Source organism: Balaenoptera borealis, assembly GCF_965194805.1.
Source record: "Balaenoptera borealis genome assembly, chromosome: 2".
Lineage (NCBI taxonomy): Eukaryota > Metazoa > Chordata > Mammalia > Artiodactyla > Balaenopteridae > Balaenoptera > Balaenoptera borealis.
Genome location: NC_138867.1, coordinates 103180466 through 103208064, shown reverse-complemented (window position 1 = coordinate 103208064; position 27599 = coordinate 103180466). Strand labels below are relative to the sequence as shown.

The 27599-nt window shown below is 39.0% G+C and overlaps 1 protein-coding gene across 8 annotated transcripts in view; it reads right to left on the bottom strand.

Annotated features, from left to right (window-relative positions):
• SNX24 (sorting nexin 24) overlaps positions 1 to 27599 on the bottom strand; it is a 176041-nt gene that overhangs the window by 23964 nt on the left and 124478 nt on the right. Inside the window, exon 4 of one of the 8 annotated variants that reach the window (XM_082380736.1) lies at positions 736 to 27599. The exons of the other annotated variants lie outside the window; for them this stretch is intronic. Within the exon in view, the coding sequence (XP_082236862.1) occupies positions 27372 to 27599 (228 nt within the window). The 3' untranslated portion in view covers positions 736 to 27371. Of the gene's footprint in view, positions 1 to 735 lie in introns of those variants that run through there. 8 annotated transcript variants of the gene reach the window in all.

Below are 27599 nucleotides of genomic sequence, written 5' to 3'. Positions count from 1 at the left end.
AGATTGGCTTACAATGCACTGACTACATCTACAGCGTGATCATTAATGACAAAAGACAAGCAAAAAGCTGTTTACACTGCAACACCGGGATGGGAATTAATCCGGCTCAGCCTCCCCAGAGTACTCCAAATAGATGATCATGTTGTTTTAGGTCAGATATACTAGAAAAAAAGAATATCGAAAACTTCAAAAATTTGTGAGCATTTTTGTTAAATGTTCACTGAATATTCTCAAATAATATTTTCTAGAAAACAATGACCAATGTGGATTTCAGGATTTACAGTTGTAAGAAAGCAGCACTGGCGCGGGGAGGGTGTTAGTCAAGCTTTCGGTTTTGCGGAGGGAATGTCTCCTAAACTGTGCTAAGAAGGCTTGTAAGAAAATAATTAATACTTAAGCCCAGAGACAGAGTACAATAGAGTAGAATTTACCTAATTTAATACATATGTATAAGTGAAATGACTGTCATTAGTTAGTACAGAGATGCAACAGAGAAAATGTATTAGGTCAACCAAATCTTTTGGTTCAGAAACACATGACCACATTCCATGAGTGACCCATCAGTGAAGTGGGGCCTCACAACTGTTTCATTTAAATCCTCTTCAGTTTCTTGAAAAGCTTCTGCTCAAGAAGAACCACTCCTTCTTGACGCTGCACCCTGGGCCATCCCACATGCTTGGGACACCAGTCTGGTCTAAATCACCGGACCTATTCACTAGATAAGCTTTTGATTAAAAAAAAAAAAAAAAAAAAAATATATATATATATATATATATATATAAATATATATAAACATTTTAAATATCAAATAATATTTCCCTGTTGTTTTAGCTTGCTTATCTTTATTTTTGATTTATCTTCAATGGTAAATTGAATGGTCATTTTCATTCTTTACAGAGGCAAGTGGTGTAGCGGGAATATGTAGCTTTAGAGCAAGACCTGGGTTTGAGTATCTCCTCTGTCTACCTTAAAGGTCATCGTGAGGATTAGGTGATGTCTCCAAGAGTCTCTGGCATGCAATTAGCATTCGATAAATGTTAATTCTGTTTCCTTTGAATTTTTTTGTTGTATCAATTCTCAAGCATCTATTTTATTGGTTTTGGAGGTTTGGATTATTGTCTATCTAACAAACAGAGCTTCTTAGTCCTCTACGATTCATGGATCCCTTTGAAAATGATGAAAGCTGAGAATCTTGCTTGCTGAAAAATACATACATATATATAATTGTGCTGCCAGTGGTAGGGGGTCCAGTAGGTCCCTGACAGACCAGCCAAAGATGCCTGCTTGTAGCTCTGATGTGGCAGCAACGCTGCTGGGCACACTTTTCACCTGGCCTGGAGCCTGAAGCACTGCTGGGCCCGTGCTGGATGCCAGCTCCCCAAAGGACACGCTAGCCTTCTTGTTTCAGTTTTCTACCTCTTTGTCAATTAGAACCCCGCTGGAGTGTGTGCTGCCTTGCTATTAGAATTCATGAGTGCTTTCAGCTTTAGGCTGTGGCTGAAAATATTGTCTGGCCGTGTCTGGTGAAGGATTTTTTTCTGAAAGCCCAAAATCTACTGCTGTACCGGATTTAGAAAGCAGTTCATATTTATGGCTTCTACGTCTTCTAAATATAACTCTAGAATTCAATAAGCTGTGGTGTTGAAGGTTCCCAAAGTTAGCAAAAAAGGAGGGGAAGTAAGATTTAAACTCTATTTCTACAGAGTACAGCTGATGAAGCACTAGTAAGCCACAACTGTTATGAGATGGGCATTTTGAACCACTGGGCAGTGATAGGTCCCAGGCCTGGTGCTTTCTAACTGATTAACTAATTACTCTGATGGTAGAGTCCTGACACTGCATGCAAGTTGGAATGCATGGCTGGGTAGCTAATTTACACAGAAAAACGTCAGAATTCAAAATGAGCATAACAAGTTGGAGAAAAAGTTGGAAATAATCCCATTAAATCTTACAGGTTAAAGTACTGAGTCAAATACTGTAAGAGGCAGAATTAATTAATCTCCGGATGCAAGTTGGAGAGTAGGTCACAAGTGCTGTTGGTCACAAGTGGTAGGTCAGCAAGAAAGTCCTGCTTCCACAAAGGTGTAAAAGGAGCTGAGCAACCCTCTCACTCCACTAAATGCAATATTATTTAATCCCCAAGGAAAGGGAAATAAGAATAAACTCAGGAAGAGCTAGAGGCAAGCAATGAAAATGACTAAAAGATTAAAATAGTGTCCATATGAAGAGGTCACTCAACAGTGGGTACCAAGCATGGAATGAGGTGGTGGAGGACCAAGGAGATAATGTGGTCTTTAAGTTAACTAACCATTCTGTTAAGGAAGGTGGCAGTTTCCAAAGCTGCTGGAACAAGAAGAAACTACTGTCCAAACCAGCAGAGAAGGAATCTATCTCTGGCTGAAGCCTGTGCCATAAAGCTAGGAAAAGTGGCACAGGCATGGGAAGAGTAGGAATCATAAGAGCTTCTAAATATCTGGGTTCTGAACATCTTTTAGTTGCTCTTTCATACACATGCAGACTGGAGATGCTACAGAATTAACAGAAAACCACAGTAATTTCCGGCCAATTTACCACTTAGGAAGTACACAGGCTAAAAATCAGGTTGTTATTAAGATGCACAAAGGAAATGGGGCTAAATCAAAGAACTGTAACAAGTGTGTGATATATTATGTAATAGACTTTGCTAAGACGATATCCAACTCTGATAAATATTAAAATGGGCAATTGAGTGTACCTTGTAAGAAGAAAAAAATAATTATTATTCTTTACAACCATGTTACTCAGTTACAGAAGAATAAATAACTTTCCTTATTATAGACCAGAAATATCACTCTAAAAAAAGAATGGAAAAAAAACTCTATGAAAATATTTACTAAAAAATTGCCTAAAGGGAGCAGAAAAACAATAGCATTGGTAGCAGCACCCTCCTCCAGCTCAATGTTTACTCCAGGAGAAATGTCTCTTTTATTGAAAAGGTGCAATTATCATCATGTAACACAAATCACAAAATCCCGATTTTTCTACACTATCAGCTTTATAAAATCATGTTCCCAAAGGATACCATTGATTAGTTGCACATGTTCTTTCTGTGACATCCCAAATACTTAATTGTCAGTTATCTTTTCTTCTTCAGTAAGTAAAATGTAGTCACAAAATTACAGAGGGACCTGTTCTGCCTTAACCTTCGCTAGATGCCGTCATGCAGTGGAAAACACTGGTAAAATATCACAGGATAACGCCGTCCGACAAGGGAGACATATAAACACTGTAATGATTTCCCATGAGTTTCCATTTTAGAAAATTGTCACTAAGGCGAGCATAAACGGTGACATATCTCCACCGAGGACACGGTGAAATCGAACGCTGGCATTCTAGTTAGGTCCAAACCTACCCAGCAGCCAATTATAACAGGAACGGAACATCTTGCTGAAAACTTGGACAAGACCACTTTGCTAACCTTCCACGATCACTGCACAAAGCTGCGCTGTTTTCACCGATTTGATCTTTTTATTCTCTTTTCAAAACATTAAAAAAAAAAAAAACCCACCACATTTCTTCCCATTGTCTATCAAGGTTTTTTATCAACTGCAAGGAACCTCTCAGTCTCAAAAGCTAGGGTATTGAACTAAGTCGGGAGGTTTCCAAGAGTCCTGAAAGCTCTTTTCCTATTCCACCTTGTTTGGTTTGAAATGCCCGACGGTTGAGGTGACAAAGTTCATGACAGTTTTTCCTCTCTTCACCAGGAAAGATGCTTCACACCACACCTGCTTCAGAGGTGCAGCTAAGAACAGGGAGGGAGAAAAATCAATACCTCCTCACGGCAGTAAGTGGGCTGCCGTGTCCCTGTCCTCTGGGAACAAAACCTACCAGCTCACAGAGGCTTTGCCGCCCTCAGTCCTCCACTTACCCCTCCCCAGCACTTGCTCACAATTTCACAAAACGAACCACAGTAAGGTTACCAAAGGAACACTTTTAAAAAAAGTCAGCCGGTAAATGGATCTAACGAAGGCTCATGACCACCTAAAAAATAAAAATCAGATGTGCTTTGGAAGAACCCAGTGTGCCGCGCATCATTCTTTGTGTGTGCCACCCTTCCCAAGACACGTCTCCTCGGTGTCTGGTGAAAACTGCACTATTCATAGACCCAAATAGACACCTGCTATCGTTTCACAGGGCTTTACAGACTGTCTTGCAAGAAATCTGAGGACTTGCACTAAAAGCTGAAGGCTGCTGACAAGGGCCCATTTAAAACGGTAAAGAATCTGTGCAAAGAAACAAAGTCATTTGGCTTCAGAAAGATTTGACAGAAGAAATCTAATTTCTGATAATATGGCTAAAAAGATAAAACTAACCATGGAACAATAGCAACTGGAAAACCAACCATCTTTTGAACTATTTTAATACCAAAATTTATGTCCTCTGTGTTTCTGGAATATCTATTCATAAAAAAGATATTTGTTTACCAGGTACTAAGTACAACCACTGGCACAATGGGTAACCAAACAAACATGGTCTTGTCCTCCCAGGACTTACAATCTAGTGGGGGAGATGGATGGTTTTCAAATAATCACAGTGATGAATGTGAGATTACAAACTGAAATAAGTACCTTAAAGGGAAGTAAATCCCTTCTTTAAGCAACAGTGAAAAAAAAGCACCCTATTAACCTGTGAAGTACTAACAAAGCTTCCCTGGGAAAGTGACCCTTGGGCTGGGAGTTGAATGAGCTAATAGGATAAAGGGAGTGGGGTATTTCAGATGCAAAGCACAGCACACTGTTCAAAACACAATGTGTTCAAAGACTTGTGGAAGGTGGAAGCATGGCATTAGGAAAACTGAAAGGCCAGTGAGGCTGTGCCTGAGGAAACAATGAAGCTGAGCAATAAAGTAGGAGAGCCTGAGCTGGAGAGGTGGGGCAGGGCTTCCGCGTCACGTGAAGGATGATTTGTATTTTGACTACAACTGGAACAGCAGTGGTGTTCCTCGGATCCAGTGACTGTGCATTATAGCCTCTCTTTGGCTGTCTCTAAACAGCTTCTTAATCTACTGAGTTAATTTTAACCATTAGATTTTCACTTCATATTTGGTTCCTTTTCAAATCTGCCTGTTCTGCTTTTCTTAGGTTCATGATCTTTTCTTATGCTTTCAATTATTTTAGACATTTTAATATTCGGTTTCCATTCAATTGTCCTTTTACTTGAACTTCTTGGGATTTAATCCTGTTTTTGTGTCTCTCACTCATGGCTGTTCATTTTCTTCTGTTTTGTAGTTTAGGTTCATGAGCTCATCTTCTGCAGGTCTTTATCTGTGAGAAAGGCTAGGCCAGGTTCAGGGAATGCCCCTCCCCCCCCCCCAGAGTGGTTTTGCTTCTGCTCTGAGGAAGTACAGCCCTGACTGAGATGTAGTCAGCTTTATGAAATGATATATTAATTTTCTAGATTAGAGGCATGAGATCATGAAGATACAGAAACTATAAACCCTAAACTATCATGAAACATGGTTGAGAAACTTTGTTAGGAAAACTTTTGTCCATATTCAACAGATTTTCATAGGCCAATGGTCTCCAAAGTGGGTTACAGAAATGTGGAGAGTTAAACAAGATAATTAATTGTGATTCAGAAAAACAAATATTAAAAAAGACTGAAAATATATTAAAAAAAGATTTAAAATAAAAAATAGTGAAAAAATAAAAAAACTATCATTTCTAATTTTTAATGGATTTATAGCAGTACATGTAAAAAACATTATTAAATATGCCTATATTGAAGTATTATGCTCAAACTTTTTTTTGATAAGGATATATAGTCCTAGGTCAATAGACTATTACTCTGACTACAGTGCATAAAGAGTTTATAAGAGCCAGTAAGGCCCAATCTATCCAAACAACACTACTGAAATAGTCTACCTTAGTCTTGGTTATCCTTTTACTAGGGTATAGCTCTATTATTAGAAATGCCCTTCCCACCTCTTCTCAACAGGCCAACTCCTACTTCTCCTTCAAGTCTCAGCTCAAGTGTTACCTCCCTTAGAAAACATTCCTGAGACCCTCAGGTTGGGCTAAGTTATCATTTTTTATGTGTGAAATAAAAGAATCATTTTATGTGATGTGATGATTAATACTGGATTGAGTCATATTAACTTTCAACAATTTTAACCTACCACATAAGGCAGTTTTCATATAGTTTATAACAACAATATTTATTTAACTCCTGGTCTGTGCTGGGCTCTTTATCTTATTTAATTTTCACAAAACAATGACATACTTTCATTATCCACATTCTACCTATGAAGAATTTGGGACTCAGAAAGTCTAAATCACCTGTACAAGGTTTCTTAAAGGGTAAGGGGTCAGGCAGGACTGGAACCTAGGTCTCCCTAGCTCTAAAACTACTGATCTACAGATGTACCTATTCACTGAGTCATTCATTCATTCCATAAATATTTACTGATGTTTACTGCATGCACAACAGCACTGGGCTACATAGTTTAATTCTTTTCTTAGTAAATTTTATTGGAATCCTTTATCTTTTCCAATATATATTTTTCTACTGTATTTATCAATTTAATGGAACCCACAGATAAATTTAATGGAACCACTGAAATTTAGCTCCCTTAAAATACATTTCTAATTTTCTTTGGATTTAAATTTTTGCTTAACATCGCAACTAATTCTTATAAGTATATAAAGACTCCAAGAAGAACAATAAATTCCATTAATCTCTGTCCTATATTAAAAAAAAAAAAAACTGAGGATAAAGCAAAAGCAAAGACCAAAATTATCTGGCCTCACAACATTTCAAAACCTATTTGGCAACTTCTGACCTGCTCAATTCTTCTTTGACTGGGTAAAATGCTTTAAAGCCATATTTTACATACTTTCGATCCATTAAATTACCTAACTATATGTTGAAGAACAACGTGGCTCAATTACACATTATAGATAACACCAGATTTATGAGGCATTTTCTTGATCTTCAAATAGAGAAAAAAAAATTCTAAAAGCAATAATAAACTAGTTACTTACCTATAAGTCAAAACTAAAATCAGGGGACTAATACATTTGAATAAAATCATGTATTACAAAGCAAACCAAAACTGATTTAGTTATTCAAAGAATATGGTAAGACACCAACTGAAATGCAAATTATAGAATACGCTTATGGAAGCGCTATCTTTTTACTTTAAAGAAGAAATAGAAATCAGAACTAGGCTTGTAAGATGTTGCCTGGAGAAAGCCTCTGGAGATTGGTTTTTAATGAAAGATTTACAATTAGCATAGCCTATGTGTGTTGAGAAATTGATGTTTTTAAAGTGTTTAAAGTGCTTGAAAACAATTTGCTCTCAAGTCCCTTAAACATGCTCCAACTATCTACTTTATTCCTCTGATTTATTTAGCATTCTCTTTCTTCACATACTGTGCACTTTGACACAGTTCCAGCACAGCTGAGTTTCAAGAGGTGTAGTTTAGATCAATTAGGCCTTCCGAGGTATACACATTCTCACTGCACTATAGCTAAAGACATAGTGTACTGGGAAAATATCTTTTTAAAATTTTTAATGAAGACCACCAACAGTATTTTATATTTGTCCAGGTATAAGTACTGCATTGAGTCTCCTGTTTATATGCTAAAGTTATGCAACTAATGTTTTACATGAATTTAAGAACCTTGAATGAGGCTGAACTTGAAAGTTCATAGTGCATGGTACTCAGTGGGAACACTTAGTGGGAAGCAGCTAGAGAGTGAGACAGAGATTTATTCTGAGAAGCAGTAGCAAGTCCTCAGAGAAATGTACCAAAAATGAAAAGTGGCCCTTGTGGAGATGGTTCATAGGTCTAAAGTTAAAAACAAGTCTATATAGGAAATAATAAAGGAAGTGGGGAAGAGGTCCTTGACCTCTTGGCTGCAACAAAAAATGCAGTTAATGAAATTGTTCACATAAAATACACAGGTGGGTTAACAGTAGCCCAGAAGGACTACACCAAGGGAGATGGAATATGACAGCATGAAAGAAGAGAGAGTGGGTCTGTATGTACCTGGCTGCTAGTCACCGCATCACGTCCAAGCAGGAGCCTGTGCTCTCAGTCCATGGAAAGAAGAACACATCTACTCTGGTCCTTCCCCCAAATCTGATGCTGAAATAAGTCCTCCCATAACTTGGAGTTAAATTATCGATGTCTATTTAGGGATTTACACTCAACAATGAACATGGACCCTTTTCTGAGAGGTTCCAGATTATACCAGCCTTCTTCTGATAGGCTCCCAGGTTTCCCAGGAAGTAGGCAGAGAATGACAGCAGGGAAAGCTACTCTACACTTGAGCTTGAATTCTCTGCCTGCCTTCTGCCACTGGGCGCTGTGGCGCAGACTGTTGGTTGCCTACCCCAAATCCATGCTCCTCTTCTTCCTTATTAATGGAGCACCAATTTTTTTGGGGGGGGGGGGATTGACAAATTGCCAAGCTAAAGAAAGCAAACGGGAATAACAAAAAACAATGACAATAACACCCCTCCCACATTTCCCGGATTCCCCTGCCACGTGTTGCAGACCTGGCCACTAAGATGTCAGTGGAAGTCACCGGATGCAAAAGACCCAAAAAGTTCCCTAAAAGTGAACGGTCAGGCTCCGCTGGCCCTCATCTTTTTCCTCATCTTTTCACCCCTTTCCCCTCCCCTCTTTCCTGGAACATGAGCGTAGTTTCTGAGTTCATATGTTACCTTGTGATCATAAGGGAAAGGCCAAAAGAATCAAAGAGATCCAATCCCTGACGATCTTGAGCTACGGAAACAAAACCCACAATTACCCACCACTAGTAACGCTTGAGGAAATAATATGCCTGAGAAAGAGAAACCCCACTTTTAGTTAAGTCCTTTTATTTGGACTGTTACCTGTGGTAGAACACAAACCCCTGATGATACAGACTTCTTGCCTCCGCAGATCACAAAGTCCAATTTTTGGCCCAAAGAGCAGAGTACTGGGTAGAATATTTTAACAAATAGAGAGAAGAAAAGGAAAAACCCAACTCTGCTATTTTACTTTTAATTCACTACTTTAATACTGGGTAGAATACTTTAAGAAGGAATGAAGGAATGAAGGGAGGAAGGGAGGGAGGGAGGGAGGAAGGAGGGAAGGAAGGAAGGAAGGAAGGAAGGAAGGAAAGAAGGAAGGGGGGAAAGAAGGGGAGAAGGAAGGGGGGAAGGAAGGGAGGAAAGAACCAACCCTGATATTTTTATTTTTAACTTACTACTCTAAAAAAGTCCACAACATAAAGAATAGTCTATGAAAAATCAAAAAGCCATTAGATTCACACATACATTGCATTGTCTATAAAAAGCAAGAAAAGGACAAATACATGAAAAACTTGTCTGCCTAACACAGCAGGTGCCAAGAACACACATTACCAAATAGTAAAGAAATCAAGCATATAGGTAATGAGATGAGACTAAACAAATAAAAATGTATGCTGATTATCCAGAAAAATATCCTACCAAATCACAGACAGTATCCCTACGGAAATGGAAAGTGTTTCATTAAACTTATTTTACAAAGGATTGTCCAAATCACTGTAAAGTGACCCAGAGGGAATAATTTAGCATTGGCTGGTGGAAGAAAATACAATTCTACTTTAACTTTTTAATCACAAATTTTATGATCTTTTAACAGTTTTCTATTAAGAGCAATTAAAGGGAGATAGCAAAGATTTACACTGATACTCTAGCAAGTTAAAATGACTATATACATTTTCAAGCAGAAGTTTTATATTTTGAAGATCTTGGCAGTCTGAGGGTAAAACACTAATTTATTAAAAAAGAAGAAGACGAAAAAGCTGGAAGATGTGCCTCTGGTGTCTGAAGATAACATTTTTGGATTCACTTCTGCTCCCTGCCCATGGCTGTCCCTGGTACACAGCCTGCTGAGAAGCCAGACATCACTGGGGCTAGGCAGAGATACAGGAGAAACACAAGGGTACAAATACAACAGAGGGACCAATGCACAACCTGGACACCTTGTCAGGCCTACACACTAACCATACTAGTCTACCAGACCAACCATCCCAGGTCGTGGTCTACTCAACCACGCTTACCCCCAGCCTGGCCCAGCTATGCCCCAGGGAGGGATCCAGGGAGGCACCAGGGAGCACCTGACAGGCAAGCTCCTATTTTCTGCCAGCAAATCTTTTTCGTGTATGTTTCCCCAAGGCTCAGCTGGGTGTCATCACCTGGGGTTGGCCACTGATCAAGTGAACACTACACCTTATTATTATTTTTTTTTAATAGCTACTTTATTTATTTATTTTATTTTTGGCTGTCTTGGGTCTTCGTTTCGTGCGAGGGCTTTCTCTAGTTGCAGCAAGCGGGGGCCACTCTTCATCGCGGTGCGCGGGCCTCTCACTATCGCGGCCTCTCTTGTTGTGGAGCACAGGCTCCAGACGCGCAGGCTCAGCAGTTGTGGCCCACCGGCCCAGTTGCTCCGCGGCATGTGGGATCCTCCCAGACCAGGGCTCGAACCCGTGTCCCCTGTACCAGCAGGCAGACTCCCAACCACTGCGCCACCAGGGAAGCCCCACTATACCTTATTATTTTATAGTTATGGAGAAATGGTAAATAGGTTGTTTCTGTTTACAAGAATTTTATGCACTTTTGAACATTTATTCATTTAAATTGTTTAAAATTAATCATAGGTAAGTTTCTTAGGTCCTCTGTGCTTCAACAAGGTCAATAATATTATCTACCTCAGAGGTTGTAGTCATGATGAAATAAGACTCATGCCTATAAAGAAACTGCTACAGTGCCTACTGTACTGTAAGTACCTAATACATATTATTTATTATTATGATTCTTAGTAGTAGCAGTAGTTTAAGATGAATAAAAATAATCTATCACAGAAGCTGAATAATTTAAAGAGCTGATTTAAGGAAAGTAAACATTTTCTTATATGGTTTTACTTGTGTCATTGTTAATTTTTTTAAAAAAGTTTATGCTTTGCATAAGATCCAACTCTTGTAACTTCCTGGCCTCGTAATGCATACACTAATGCATGCACACAGGCCAAAGTATCAGTTTTATGGAATTTTTACACAGAACTCCTTTAGTCAGATCTTTAAAGCACTATCTCTGTGGACCAATGAGGTCAGACATGACCTAGCTGTGCTATACAGAGCCCTTCTTTGCAAGGGTGCTGCCCCCCTATCAGTGAAACCTCCAAACCATTGATCTGGAGATTTCTCATTTCCATCAGCCCCCTCTGACTTTTCAGTGCTCCTTGTCCAGCTTCAGATTCCATGATCGACCATCATAATCAGTTCCCTGAAATGCCTCCAACCCCATCAGGCCCCCCTCTCTGTGTGCTCAGAATCCCTCAGTTCCGGCTGAGTCCTGGCATCCCTTATCCATGCCTCAACCCCAGCTGTTAAACACCACAAGAAAACCACACAGTACAAAGAAACTGGTTTCACATTAAATTCAAGGTCTTATCTACAAAGTACTGTCTTGCTACTCTTCTCTAGAACAATGGTTCTCCAACTTTAGCCAGCAGCAGAATCACCTAGAGGGCCTGTTAAAACACAGATTGCTGGGTTCTGCCTCCCAAGTGTCTGATCCAGTAGGTCTGGTATGCGACCTTAGAAATTGCATTTCTGAAAAATTCCCAGGTTCCCAGGTGATACTGACGCTGCTGGTCCAGGAACCACTCTTTGAGAACCACTGCTCTAGAGGAACCACCATCATCCATTTCATACCTCCTCCTCTTCTCTCTGAATCTCCCTTACCCCTTCCTCCACCCTCCCCCTAAGCTGAGAAACAGTCTTCACACTTCAGTGAGAATACAGAAGCCACCAGACTTGATGTCCCTCATCTTCACCCCTACTCTATCTACATTACCCTTCCATCATCCTCTCTTCCTTCTTCTGCTATAGTGGAGGAAGTGCCACTCCTTCTCTCAGAGGCCAACTCCTCTAGTTATACTCTGGCTCTCAGCCCACCTCTTGACTTTCTCAAATATTTCTTTAGTTATAACCCTTATCTCCTCTGCCTATTCACTAATTCCTTCCGTCCTTCCTTCCTTCCATCCATCTTTCTATCATCTCTGCTGAATCATTCCTATCAGCTTACAAATATGCTCTAGTATCTCACAGAACAAAATAAACAAATCGAAAACACCTCTCAGAGAACACAGCTTACTTCTCTGCTTCTTTTCATGGCATACGTTCTCATGACTGTTCTACAGATGCTGTTTCCTTTTCTTATCTCCAGTTCATCCATTACTCAACCCTCTACAAAAATGGCTTTGGTTTCCACCATTTTCAGCCTGTCAAGGTAGCAGATCTCTTCTGTGTTGCTAAATTCAATGGCCACTTTTGTCCTTAACATACTCAACTTCTGAGTAGCCAGCACTCAGCCAAACAACCCCTCTCCCACTTCCTGAAAGACTCTTTTCTTTGTTTTTGCAACTCTCTGGTTTCCTCCTATCTTGTTTTCACTCTCCTTTGTTACCTCTTCCTTTTCCACCTGACCTCAAAATGTTGGGATTTTTCAAGGCTTAGCCAGTGCCCTCTTGTCTCCCCAGTCTTATCTGAATGTACCAACCGCCATGGATTTTAAAATCTTTATGCTAATGAGATGCATATTCATATCTCCAGGCTGGAACTTTCTTCTGGGTTCCAGACTCATAGAACTAAATACCTATTTAACATCTCCACTTGAGCTTCTTAAAGATATCTTCAATTCAAAATGTGCAAAGCAGAAATTGCTGTTTCCTTAAAAAAAAAACAAAAACAAACCTGCCATCCCCTTCTCCACCACCTTCTTCACCTCAGCAAATGAGAGCACCAGCCACCCAGCTGCCAAAGCGGAAACTTCCTTCTCTTCACCTTCCACATTCAGCCTATCATCCGCGTCACCTGGAGCTCCTCTCCCACTCGCTCATAAAGCTACAGCCGGAGCGGTCTTCAGAGCCACCGGTGGGCCTATGCCCCTTGCCACAGCCTCTACATCTGCTGTTCCCTTAGTCTTCTTCTCATACTCGACATGGTTAACTTTCCTCAGTCTTAGGTCTTGGTCTAAATGTTACCTCAGAGGTGCCTTCCCTGACCACTCAAACTCAAGCACTTGCTCTCACTCCCAGATCATCTTTTTCTTGCTCCCTTATTTTTTGTTTCCCTTATAGCGCTTGCAATTATTTTACTTATAAGTTTATTGGTTTTTGTCCCCTCAACTCCAGCTCCAAGATGGCAGGACTGAGCCTGCTTTATTCACCCTTTACCTCTGCATACAAAACAGTGTTTTGAATGCATGAGGGTTATTCCAGAGGCAGAACCCAACACAGGCAAATACTGAGGAGGCAAATTTTGGCTTAATATAAAGAGAAACTTTGTAACTGAAGTCTCTGATGGAAGGTTATACTTTGGGAGATAACAAGTACCACCTCAGCAAATACTTTACCAAAAGTAGTTGAGGCCCAGCTGCTACAGAATGTTGTAGCAAGAATTTATAGACAGTCAGGAAATTAAGCAAGGTATTTGCTAAGAAAAGCAGTAATATTGGGGCTTCCCTGGTGGCGCAGTGAAGAATCCGCCTGCCAATGCAGGGGATGCGGGTTCGAGCCCTGGTCCGGGAAGATCCCACATGTCGTGGAGCAACTAAGCCCGTGCGCCACAACTACTGAGCCTGTGCTCTAGTGCCTGTGAGCCACAACTACTGAGCCCGCGCACCTAGAGCCCGTGCTCTGCAACAAGAGAAGCCATCGCAATGAGAAGCCCGCGCACCGCAACGAAGAGTAGCCTCCGCTCGCCGCAACTAGAGAAAGCCCGTGTGCAGCAACGAAGACCCAACACAGCCAAAAATAAAAATTAATTAATTAATTAATATTTAAAAACACAGTAATATCTGATATCAGCATAATATTTTATGGCTTGCTAAATGGCCCCACGTACACTGGGTCACTTAATTCTCATCACCACCTTTGAGGTAGATAAGATCAAGAGCATTTTATGGGAAAACTAATTCTGTGATGTTAAATGACTAGCTGTTAATAACACCAAGCCCAGATCCTCTAAGGTGGAGAGTCTGTCCCTTGAGGTAGGTGAGTTGAGCCTCCAGGCCTTGTACTGGTTCCAAGTTGCACTATCTCCCTAAAGGGTACTTGCAGTTTCTTCTTTAATAACCTTCTGGTCCTTCAAGGGTGAGCTGCTCCCCTCTCACCCTCTGGGTAAGAAGGGGGCCCACAGCCCCTCCCTTAAGTTCTGGAGCTCAGCCAGGGTGTGGCTGAATGTATCAGCAAGACTCAACTAAGGTGGATGACAGAGGGAAATAAACAAAGAGGGTCATGAGACTAGTGGCTTACAAATCACCAACAAATTAAGCAATTGCTCACCTAAGTCTTAGGGAAAATAAACCAAATGGAATCGTGATGCTGCCATTTGTTGTCAGACTTATCCTGCTACTCAAATGAGACCCTTTTCAACCTCTTTATTACAGCTCATAAAGCTGAACATCAATAAGGATAAAAAGAGAAACTGGAAATAGCCTTGTTCAGTACACTTTTTTTTTTTTTTTTTTTAAATTTATGGCTGTGTTGGGTCTTCGTTTCTGTGCGAGGGCTTTCTCCAGGTGTGGCAAGTGGGGGCGACTCTTCATCGCAGTGCGCGGGCCTCTCACTATCGCGGCCTCTCTTGTTGCGGAGCACAGGCTCCAGACGCGCAGGCTCAGTAATTGTGGCTCATGGGCCCAGCTGCTCCGCGGCATGTGGGATCTTCCGGGACCAGGGCTTGAACCCGTGTCCCCTGCATTGGCAGGCGGACTCCCAACCACTGTGCCACCAGGGAAGCCCTCAGTACACTTTTTAATGGGAAAATGTAAGTTGAAAATTAACAAGCTTAATTTGTCTTTAATTTTTAAATCTTATTATCATAAGAAATACTAAAAACTACTGTTAAAATTTCAAATGTTTTCTAATTTTTTTTGTACTCAGCCCATCATGTCTTCATTTTGAGAAGAGGAAAATAGCTACCTGCTACAGCAATTTCGTCTTGAGCACAATTTTGCAACCAGAAAATAACTGAGCGAGACAGCAAAGAGGACTTTTAAAACATGCCCTTGAATAACGAATGACGCAGTGAGAAGGAGCGTCCCAACTGTGAGAACTTTTCTTGTTTCGTCTCACTGATATTTTCTTACGAGGGTTTTTGGGTCAGAGTAAACTCCTGAGGACTGATCTGACATTCCCTGTGAAACTAATTACATTAAACAGCAGGTGCCCACTTCAAGACTGAGCAGGAGAATGCAAGACATTCAGGGAATCCAGTGCACTTGAGGTTAATGTTCTCATCTTTTAGGAGCTTCTTTAAGCTTAGATATCCCCAGCTCCACCAACAGTGTCATTTGTGCAGAGATAAAAGAAGGATCAATCTGATAAATCGGGGGGGGAAAAATGAAAAAAAAATGCAATTTTTTTGCTGTACGGTAGCTGATCTTAGAATACACTCTGAAATGTTTAAGTGCTTAAAAACTAATTGACTAATTATATTTTCAGGGAAAAACTCCCTTTCTAGTTGAGACTTTCAACAGATTGCTGCAATGATCATACACGTGTAAGGCGGGAACAGGCTGCAGAGAGAAGGGTGATGGATCTGTATCTGTGTTTGAACTGAACTTTCCACCAGTAAACCCAGTTTTGATAGAATAGGCATTTCTTCACTAATTAATGCAAAGAGGGATACTCTGGAAAAAACACTGATGCTGATGCTATACCAAACCAATGGATCTCAATGATTTTTCAGTGGCCTTCTGTTATTAATTTGATGAATGACCACCACAATTAATAAGAAATTCTAGCAAACCCCAAAGTATACCTTTTCAAGTATACCTACTTCACTATAAGTAAAAACAGAAGCAATACAATCATAGTTTTAAAATAATTGCGCATTACTTTGCTGCTTGTATTTGAAGGATCTTGATGAAGTCTGAGTGACCAGTCATGCTAATGCTGTAAGCTAACTCCTGATCTTGGCCTGAAAGTCTGTTCTGATCAATGACTCAAATGAATTTGACTTTGAGATGAACAGACTCTAAGGAAAATTGTTTATATTTTATGTATATGGTATAGGGTAGAGCCAAACATTCAACAGTGCTTAAAAATCACAGGTTCTAATTGCCTTAAGGCAGGCAAAGAACAAAAGAGAAGAAAAACTGTAAGATGCCCTTTAGTTACATAGAAGTCAATAAGACATGCAAAATTTAAGTAATATTTAAGAGAAAAAAAATAAAGGAATGGAATTTAAAGAACAATCAAAATACAACCTAAATTATTGCACTTGCAAACAACGTCAGGAAAGTTCACTTGAATTCCTTATTATGAGTAGACATGTGGGCTTCCCTGGTGGCACGGTGGTTAAGAATCCACCTGCCAATGCAGGGAACACGGGTCCTGGTCCTGGGAAGATCCGACATGCCGCGGAGCAACTAAGCCCGTGTGCCACAACTACTGAAGCCCGCGCGCCTAGAGCCCGTGCTCCGCAACAAGAGAAGCCACCACAATGAGAAGCCCGCGCACCGCAACGGAGAGTAGCCCCCGCTCACCGCAACTAAGGAAAGCCCGCGGGCAGCAACGAAGAACCAATGCAGCCAAAATAAAATAAATAAATAAATAAATAAAAAAGAGTAGACGTGAATTTCATTTACTCCCATCTCTGGGACTAACTGAATAATTATTCTTTTAAGTATTGAGAAGAAAATATTACTCACTGAAAATAGAACCTTCTTTTATTCTAATTTCCTCAATTTTTTAGTAAAGCTGACAGGCAAAATTTGGAAGTAAATATTCAAAATTTTATTTTATTTTATCAATAACTAGTGATATCTTGTATCATTATTAGCACTACTACTACTATTACTAAATGTGCTTTAAAAAAAGAGTTAATAGTTTTCAAAATGGATATACCTAATGAATAGGTATATACTTAACATATTGTCCATTGTAGATAATACAGGAAACTCCCCTGTGGAAAAATTTAAATTTTGTTATTCTTACTTTCAAATTTAATGTCAGTTTTTATTCTACTAAAATCCTTGTTGAAAGTTAAGTAACTTCTCTGAACTATCCACATAACAAACCAAATTGATCCCTTTAGTATTTGTGTATTTTGTATACATTTCTTCTAAACACAAATACTACTTTGTAGTTATTTGTTTAGATACTGAATGGCCAAACCAAATTCCTCAAAGGCAAGGGTTAGGTGTAAATAATTTGCTCTGTGCTAGGCAGCTCACACAGTAGATGCTCAATAAATATCTACTGAACATTGACATCTTTTTCTCAGCTGTTGACAGTACGCTATGTATTCTGATAACTACAAAACCCATTCCATGAGAAATGCTTTTGTTATCAGTTATCATTTTAGATGACCCATAGGTCTTTTTTTCCAGTAGCAAAATAATTAAGTTGCCTATAAATGTAAAGTTTTGTAATACATAAAGCAGTTTAATTTGCTGCAAAATACTACTTTTTACATGCTAAATGGAATACGATCAAACGTGCTAAAAGAACTGTTCAAAAGAAAGGAGACTGCAGTCTTCCGCAGGTGAATAAGTAGCAGTGGGATCTACACAACACCTCCTTCAGTTCAATTCTATCACATGTAGGAGCACTGGAGGGGCTTGAAATGCAGCAGGTGCTTGACAGAGTAAGTTCCCCCTCTCTTTCCAGTAGCATTCGCTCCTATTGGGGAGTCAGGGATGAAATTAGTACAGAAGAGGTTTCTATTATCTACCAGCCATTCTTCCCTGGAAAACAAATGTGTGCACCAAAGAGAATGAGTTTAATTACTGCCTTCCTGCCTCTCCTTTTGCCCACTTCCTACCTTCTATTTTTGTTCTTTTGACTGTCTGGGGGTCCAAAAGCCACATTTTAAGACACAGTTATCTGGAAGCAACCCAAGTGTCCATCAACAGATGAATGGATAAAGAAGATGTGGCACATATATACAATGGAATATTACTCAGCCATAAAAAGAAGCGAAATTGAGTTATTTGTAGTGAGGTGGATGGACCTAGAGTCTGTCATACAGAGTGAAGTAAGTCGGGAAGAGAAAAACAAATACCGTATGCTAACGCATATATATGGAATCTAAAAAAAAAAAAAAAAAGGTTCTGAAGAACCTAGGAGCAAGACAGGAATAAAGATGCAGACGTAGAGAATGGACTTGAGGACACGGGGAGGGGGAAGGGTAAGCTGGGACAAAGTGAGAGAGTGGCACTGATACATATACACTACCAAATGTAAAATAGATAGCTAGTGGGAAGCAGCCGCATAGCACAGGGAGATCAGCTCGGTGCTTTGTGAACACCTAGAGGGGTGGGATAGGGAGGGTGGGAGGGAGATGCAAAAGGGAGGGGATATGGGGATATATGTATACATATAGCTGATTCACTTTGTTATAAAGCAGAAACTAACACACCATTGTAAAGCAATTATACTCCAATAAAGATGTTAAAAAAAAAAAGATAGAGTTATCACCTTTCAAGATGATCTACATTGCAAGGATGAGTCACCTTCTAAACCTGAAGCACACTAATGAGATTCAAAGACTAATGAATAAGAGAAGGGAGGTACCACCAATTGTTAACATGTATTTGCTTTCTCAAGTTTATAATAAGAGTTGCTCAAAATGTGTAGGCAAAAAAGTAGATTCTGTGGGCATGAGGAAAATTTTGGGGGTGATAGAAATGTTCTAAAACTGGATTGTGCTAAATGTTCTAAAACTGGATTGTGCTATTATAACTCTATAAATTTAATAAAAATGATTGTACACTTATGGTATTTCATGGTATGTAGTTTATACCTCAGTAAAGCTATTAAAAAGCGTATCTCTTCTGTCTTTTCACTCTCCTGTAGTTGACCTTCAAGAATCTGTCAGTTGATTTGGCTAAATAAATACTGTAAGATGCTGACGAAGTTTGTCCTGGGTCAGCAAAAAGATTGTTAAATACGGCTGATACTTGGTGTTAGATGTTGCCAAGAGAATGGAATAGGGGGATTTTTTTTTTTTCTAATGAAAAACTAATTAAACATACCACTTTTTGTATACACAATTTTATGTCAGGTAGAAATAGTAATTACCTGCTAAAAACATATTAAATTGGCCCAGATTACATGCCTTGCCTGAATCAGGACAAGTTCAAAATGAGGCATTTTAAGTTGATTTCAATAACTACAACTAACTAACTGAGCCCATCAATCCTAACCTTGGGTTAGGATTTAAGCAAGATGATCCTAACCATCTTGCTTAAATTTTTTTCACCATGGACACATTGCCACGCAAATGTTGTGCTGGTAACTTGGTTTTGAAGCATTCTAGTATCTCTCCTACAGTATCATCTACACCTTCAGCTTGCTGATTACCTTTTGGCTTCACAAACACAGTTCTCGTTTGTTTGAGACAAGGCATGAGCACTGCCAAAATCAGAGGCCCTGGCCTGGCTCTCCTTTCCCAGACGTGTCCTGCTCCCCGCCACACTCTCTTTTCAACTTTCTTTTGAGTTTGACAACCCTGATGCCATCTAGTCTTCTCTCCCTACCTTGGAAATGAGATCTCGTATTTCACAGAAGAAGCACGGAGTAGGTATTCTCTGCATCACACTAGACATCGGAAGCGACACAGAGAACGTAAAACGTGGTGGTGACCAATAAGGGCACAAAAGCCACTCAACACGCCAGCATTTCCAGCATGCCTTCTTTCACCTTAAAGCCCTCTGCCCTCCAAGCTTGTCCCTTGTGTGAAAGGTTTGAGAAATTAGTTGGGTTTTCTGGTATTAGAAGAAGAGAAGAAAAAGAAATGTGAAGGCAACTGCTTTTTGTTAAATTTACCTCCCAAACTTTTATCACCAGGGTAGGAGTAGAAGGAGGGAAGAGAGAGAGCTAACATTTACTCAGGACCAATAGAAGTGAACTTGCCCCTCTCCCCACAAAGAAGGAACATAGCTTATAATAAAACATTTCCATTATAAAGAATAACAGTTATTGAAAAGCATATGAAAATGCTTTCAGAACAATCATTTGTAATAACTGTTTATTTACGAGAAAGAACCCAGTAAAGTCTGCAAAGTTCTGCTATTACGGGCAAGCAGATTCATTATAAATTCTTGTTAAGAATATTTTACTCATATTTAAAATTATAAATTGCAAGAAATATTAAGTTATTTAGCTAAGCTTGACTAATATGTGTATTACTGAATAATAAATACATGTTTTATTATGTAAATATATCTACTATTTGTTCATATTGTTTTTGACAAGTGGTTTTCAGTATTTCATGAGTCTGGAAGGGAAAAAAAAAAAAAGCCACAATTGGTAGGTCAGCCTATCCTTCGTTTTTGAGATGTAAAATCATTGTTGGACACAGCTTCAAGGAAAATATTTATAAATTCAACATCTGTAACCACCTATTATGGAAAGACATTTTAAAACCAAATGTGATTGCTGACAAAGGATATGGGTGGACTGTTGTATAAATGGAGATCACACAACTTGTAAATAAGGAGGCTGTCAGCACAACTTTTGTGTACATTTATGTTAAGGCCAGAAGGCTCAGCAGTGGACATTACATATACATCCGAAGATTATATAATTCTACCCTAAAGGTAGGAGGAAAATTTTTATCTAGCTTTCTTTAAATATAATATGTTTAAAATTAGTATTCTGTGATTATTACTCTATTTGTTATTCATTGGAGACATCTACATAAGTGATGACCACAAATGTTCTTTCTTTAAAAGCATCAGCACACATCTGATTACATTAATTCAAGTTTCCATTTTAGTAGATATTCATGGTTTCCAAATAAGATTTTTTTCCTTAGGATTTTAGGGAAGGTTAGTCAGTCCTTCTTGGCTGCCATTCTGGTCCCCAAATCTATACCCCTTCTCACAATGCAGTGGGCATGCAGGATTGCAGGCTGCTCCTTAACTATGGAAGCAAATCAATAGCAGCTGAATGCCATCTGCTTCGGGCCGCAGAACAGAACCAAAGTGTAAGCCATGCATCTTCCCTTATTGAAAGGTTATTTTATGCAAGTAAACAATTCATCGTCTTCTTGCACGCTTGATGCTCATTTACCACTTTGATCAATAAAATATGCAAAACAACAAAAAAATGGAATCCTAAGAGTAGTTCTGATGCCAGCGTGATGGTTAATCAATACCCGGCCTCTGTTCCCCAGGGCAAGTGTGAGCGCACTCTTATTGTAACCTGTGAAATCCAGAGTGGCCGACGTGGCAGAAAAGACTGTTTTTAGAAGGGAGGTACCTTACGTTTACCCTGCAGGTTAAAAAGGAGAACACATTCTCACTGAATTAAATCCAAACACTAACATCAACAGGCTTGAATGTTACTGATTCAGGCCAGTACTTCTCAAAGCTCAAGAAGAAGTAATTTTGGTTTATATGCCTTCTAGAATCTCACAGACAGATATTGGATGAGATCCCTGACACGGACCTTTGGACAGCAACCCTTTCTAAGCTCTGTCTTATTAAGTCCTGGTTTTCAATGTATTCATGTTTCAGGTGAACTCAGTTTTTCTTCTAAAAACAAACTGCTGTGGGAATTTCTTGTGCACAGTGTTTCTTTTAGTCATACCACAAGCTGCCTTATTATAGTAAACCTCTTGACAATTGATTCAGGCAGAATACTTTTCTCCCAACAAAGAAAACTATATCATCTCACAGATGCTACTGTATAAAAAAGCCCTCAATTCAAGACTGTTTCCTAGCAAAATACAAAGCACTAAAAAAATGGATTTTTTTCCATTCTGACCAGCTCTCTTCAGCTGAATTGTGAATTTAAGCACAGCACAAGAATTTTTTTTTAAAGATAAATTAGATACCTTTCTAGAAAGTCTAAAATACAGTTTAATAGAAAGAAAAACCTTGCCCTGTGAAATAAGAAGTGCCCCAACAAGGTGTTTTTTTTTTTTTTAAGCATATTTTCAGATTACTATAAAAGTGACAACAGTTACCTATTAATCAAATAGTTTTAGTTTTCTAGATAACTATTACAAGTTTAAAACCCTAACCTTTTTGCTCCTTACCCTGATCTACTAAATTCCTCACACTTATACATACCTCTCCGGTCATTAGATATAATTAGTGTTATCCAATAAACATATTTTGTCCTATTTTCTCATATTTACCTAAGTGCACTGTTAAAGATCTTAATGATATATGGGGGAAATGAGTAATGCTATTTAATACATAGAAGGAAAGAAAATAAATTTTAAAGTCTTAATGGGATATCTTCAGTATGAAGAAAAAAAAAGAAAAATCCTACCAAATTTCTATCAGTATATGTTTGTAGTAATTTCACATCAAACACTATCATAAGTACTTTTCTTTACAAAGTATTTAGCTGAGACTAAAATTTTCTCAAAGTTCTCCTTTATGAAACAAGCTAAATTACATAGCATTGACTGTGGGAAGTAATTTCCTTGTGATATTCCTAGCTTCATACAACAGAACTCTCTATTTCTAGCTATTTAAGATCATCATTCTAGAACTGTATTTAATTCATCTACTCAGCTTTTTTAAAACACTACATATACATAAAAATTTAAATATGTATTTAAATCAAATAACTGTGATAAAATTAATAACAACAGCATGACTACAGAAGTGCAGTAGCTTTGAGTCAATGACCCAACCAGCGGCAAGGGTATAATTTAAAGGCAGAAATTTCCAGTGCATGCACCGTTAGCCACAGTGAACCTGTTACTGCTCTAAAGGGAATTGTTTGCCTCTTATTAGATTTTCTACAGCACAGCCATAAGTGATAAATGTACTGCTGTACTCACTGTCAAGTTAATCAATGCTGCCAAAGTTTTGTTGACTTAACAGTAATCCATAAAGTGAGCAGCATTTTCTCCATCCCTATGACATCTCAGTCCGCAGAAGGTTTACGAATCCAAAAGTAGCTTCACGTGAGAAAGAACTGCGGTGGGCGTATTGGAGCAAAAGAGGGTTGATAGGGTAGACGGAATGGGTGATTTTCAAAATTAGCAGGTATTATGAATCCCCTCTTCTGATTAAAAAAAAAAAAGCATTTAAGATCACCTCCACACACACACAAAATTCACTTTTGTTGTTTACAATCCTAATAAATGAATAACTCTCCTGATGAAAGATGATTCCTTCCACAACCCCGCTTCTCACCTCAAAGCAAAACGCATGAACAAATAAGAAAACACCCAAACCTTCAAGAATCACAAAGCAAACTAGCCATTTCTAGTGCATGGTCTTAGTCTGTCTACAGTTCAATGCACGGATCAAATCCAGTACAGGGCACCAGTAATAAGAATAGTGATGTGGAAAAAAAAAAAGCCCCAAATTTTGCTTCACTGTAAATCTGAGCACATGAAAGACGTGACCATTAGAACCGAGAAAAGAAAGGAAACAACAGGAGAGGAAAAGCTGCCCTGCAAACAAACCGCTGCCATGCTTTCACAAGCAATTACAGACATATGAAATATGAATTGCAATTGATTTTTCTTCCTGGGGTCACTATGCTCCGTTTTTTACGCACTCGAGGCATTTATTTGGGCAGCAAACTGACAAGTTTTGTAGAATGACCTGAGTAGTGTAATCTTTGCTCAGTCCTGGGTACTTCATTGTGGCTTCTCATCCTTGACACTTGTCCCTCCCAAAAATTTACTGGCAAGGGATTCCTCGATAAAGACACGGAACAATGCAATTACCGGCATAAAGGGCTGGCAGAAACCGACCAGGAGATTCTTAGCAACCTTTCGTGTGCCAATGAAAAATAAATAGCATCAATCTGGAAAAGTGACTGTCATCCTTACACTTCTACAGCAAATTTTCTTATTTGGCTGGTGATAATACTGCAGGATTACTAAACTCATGTGATTTGTCTTGCCAAAAAAAAGAATAACAATAAAAAATTGTGGTTATGAGAATAAATAACACAGATTTCTTATACTTTAAAAAGGCTTTTAAAAACTTCAACCATAAAAAAAAAAGGTCTTTTATTTGCTTGTTTTCTATAACTCTGATTATAAGATTTTCCAGTATTCTGGTCTTCACAGAGCTCTAAATTGTGAATGTTACTGATCATAAGAAAAAGCATTACTTGAAAATTTTTTTGTCTCTGGAGAACTTCCCCTCTCCCTTCCTTTCTCCCTCCCTCCCTCTTTCTCTCTTTCTCCCTTTCTCTCTTTCTTTCTGTATCAGTCCATAGGTCCTGGACATCTTTTCCTATCTGTATATATAGAATTACAGTATTCTTTTGAACTGCTATTGAGTATTTTGTATAGCCTTCTACTGTATGGATATTCTAATACTTTTAACCAATTCTACTCTTATTGGGAAACTTTTGTAATTATATTGAAATGAAATAAATGCCTTACATACAGCATAGCCCAATTATGCAAGAATAATTGTTGGATAAATTCAGAAACGAAATTGCCAAATTGTTTTTCCAAAATGTTGCCACAATTGGTAGATGCCTTAAAGGTATGTGAGAATGTTTACTCCTTACCAACAATGAGTATAAACGTTTGTTTTAACAGTATAAATGTTTGTTTTAAATGTTTGCTTTAAATGTTTGTTTAACTTATAGATCTTTGCAGATCTATAAGTAAATATGTTATCTCATTTTAATATACTATTCTCTGATTAATGATAAAGTATTTTTCTCTTTTTTACTGACCATCTGTAATTATCTTTTAATGAATGAATTCTGCCCATTTTCCTATTTGATTGTTTTCGCCCTAGTGACTTATAAAAGCACTTTGCATATGGTGGGAATTAGACCTTTGTCGTATATATTGTACATTTTTTTAGTCTATTTGTCTTATGATTTGAATTTGTGCTGACTTTTTGCTGAATAGAATTTTTAAATTTCATGTAGCCAAATTTTAAATGTTGCACATAACAAATAATACAAAAATACCACTATCAACTCAGAGAATATCATGCAATGAAATACTGCATAATCAAAGTCAGTATTCCTTATATTTGAATCTAATATTCTATCCCAAACTATCAGAGAGGGACAAAAATAACAAAAGGAAGAATGAGAATAACATCAAATACCATTAAAACCAAACTATCTACCTGGCAGTCCTGAAGTAGCATTCAGGGTGGGCTGAGCTAAAGTTAGGAGTTGCTGGGGGAGGCCAGATGGGTGGCATGCAGGACTGATAACCGGGTATGGAGAAATAAAGTTAGTACCCTAAGAGCTGTAATGGAAGGTAAAATGGGATGGGATAACGGTCAACTAAAGTGCATTAGGGTTTGAGAATATTACATCTGGGTGTGGAGAACTGAGAAAGGACCCATAAACAGGAGGTACTGGAAATGAGCTTTGTGGGATGTGTCGGTAAACAGAGATGAGAAAAGGGGGTGTACCAGGTGCAGGGTACGGTAAACACAAGAGCCAAGACAAGGGGCAGTTAGTAGGCTAGTGTGGCTGGCACGTAAGCTCCATGCAGAGTAAGGCTGCAATTCTGAACACCTGGCGTAAGAACATCACAATTGAGTAGCTGACAAGGAGCCATGAAATAATTTCTTGGTAGGTGGGTATCATGATCAGAGATGAAGCTGAGAAGAAATATTGACCCAGAAACTACGCAGAGTAGCCAGAGCTCCTGAGGAAACTACCGTGACGATCTTGGAGAAAAGGAGCAAATCACACCTCTGACTGATCACGAATAGCTTCCAGGACACAGTCCTGGGACTGTTTTTAGTGAAAGGGTGATTTCATAAAGGAACCTAAGAATGGCCCAGATTTTTCCAACACAGTATGAGAGGCTCTGTGGAGAAAGTCTCCAACAGCGGGATGACAAGGCAAAGAACATAACACCTGAAATAAGCTCAAGAGCATCCTGGGCATGATGTTGCTGAATTCGGTTGTGCGTGCGGAATGTAAGGAAGGAGGTGAGTCTCCTATCACGAATGGTTTGAAATCATAACAGAGACAGATGATCAGAGCTCCAACATCCTATCCTCTGTTCAGATGTTGTGACCCTATCCTCCTACCCAGGTGGATGAGGGAGAAAACGGGGAGAATTCAATTTATTGGTGTGCCTGCTGCCTAAAAGGCACTCTGGGACAAGAGGCCACGACTAGCCTTCTCGAATCACTACGAGGGGTGGGGAACACAGGAAACGGGATAAAAGCCACAATTCCCCACCGAGGAAGAAAGCATCCCCTGTGGAAAAACTCATTCTGTAAATCAGAACAAGATAAAGTAGAGAACGCAAAGCCACAGAATGTTTTAAAAACTTTCAGACTTTCTTTAGACCTTAATTCCAACCATCAGAACCACAATTCCCTCGGCTTCAGGTGTGTGGAGGTGAGCCTCTTCATCCAGCCTGAAAACCGCCCACCATTTACACCCCACAAGCAAAATGGGAGTTTGCCAAATTCTGCATTGAGAAAGGCCTTTTAAAATAAATAATTTTAGAAATAGAGCGCTTTATCTAATACACCAGAAGGAAGTACCGCAGGAAGAATATTTTTAAAAAAGTTCTAAACACATTTTACGTACTTAAAACACACTGGCATGAATGGAACAGGGGCTTCCAGTGACATGGAGCAGTGCCTTAGGGCAATGCCTCCCGAACATTTTTCATCGTACACGTCTCAAAGGATAAAGGGCTGAGGCCCCACCCTAAAAAATACTTATTTAATTATACATGATGTAAAGGTGCTACAGTATTAATTATGTACTATTTAAAACATACACAAAGGAAATTTTAAAGTAATATAAAGATGAACTAATATTTAAAACAGATTTTCCTTTGTTGTATTTATTAATGATGCAAAGAACATTTCTGTTCTTATTAAAAATTCCAGATAATGGTATTTCAACATGAGAGTAATGTGATTGACTAGCAGCTCTCTTAGGTTGGAACACAGTGATTTTTCTCCGTTGTGTTCAAGAGTGACTGAAAATTCTATTTCATAATATTTGGTTTTAATGACTGCTATTGTAGAAAACAGTATCTCAGAAAGACAAATAGATCCAACAGCTGTACTTACTGAATCCTAACACTAATTTTTCCAATTCCATTCTCCAATAACACAAAGATTTTTCAATGAAATGTGGCCAGGAAATCTTTCCTGATGTCACACAGTTGTTCTTACAGAACAACTGGAAAATGTTGCGTTTAGAAAAAATCTGGGTCCAAGACCCACTGAAACTCTTCTTGTGAAAGATTTTGAACAGGTTAGAAAATGCCGTTTCCAAGTTTTAAGGGAGCTAGAGAGAATTTCAGGTTATACACATTAATTCTGGCAACAAAATCCCACAATGATAGAAAAGTTTTCAAACATCCAATTTTATTGTGTTCCCTCCCAGGCTTGTGTTCTTTCAAAAGCCACCCTCCTTCCCACCTGGTCCTCCAAGGGCCTGCTGTCTGAAGGGCCAGGTTAAGGGAGGGCTGCAGAGCTTGCAGCAACAGAAGCAGCGCTGGCACCCGTGCTGCCATCTTCCTGCTGTTCGCCATGCACCTGGGCTAGCATTTTCTAGCTTTGTCTTCAATCTGTGGTTTCTTTCCAGGGCTCTCATTAAGCTACTTGAGTCTTCTGTGAGATTTAG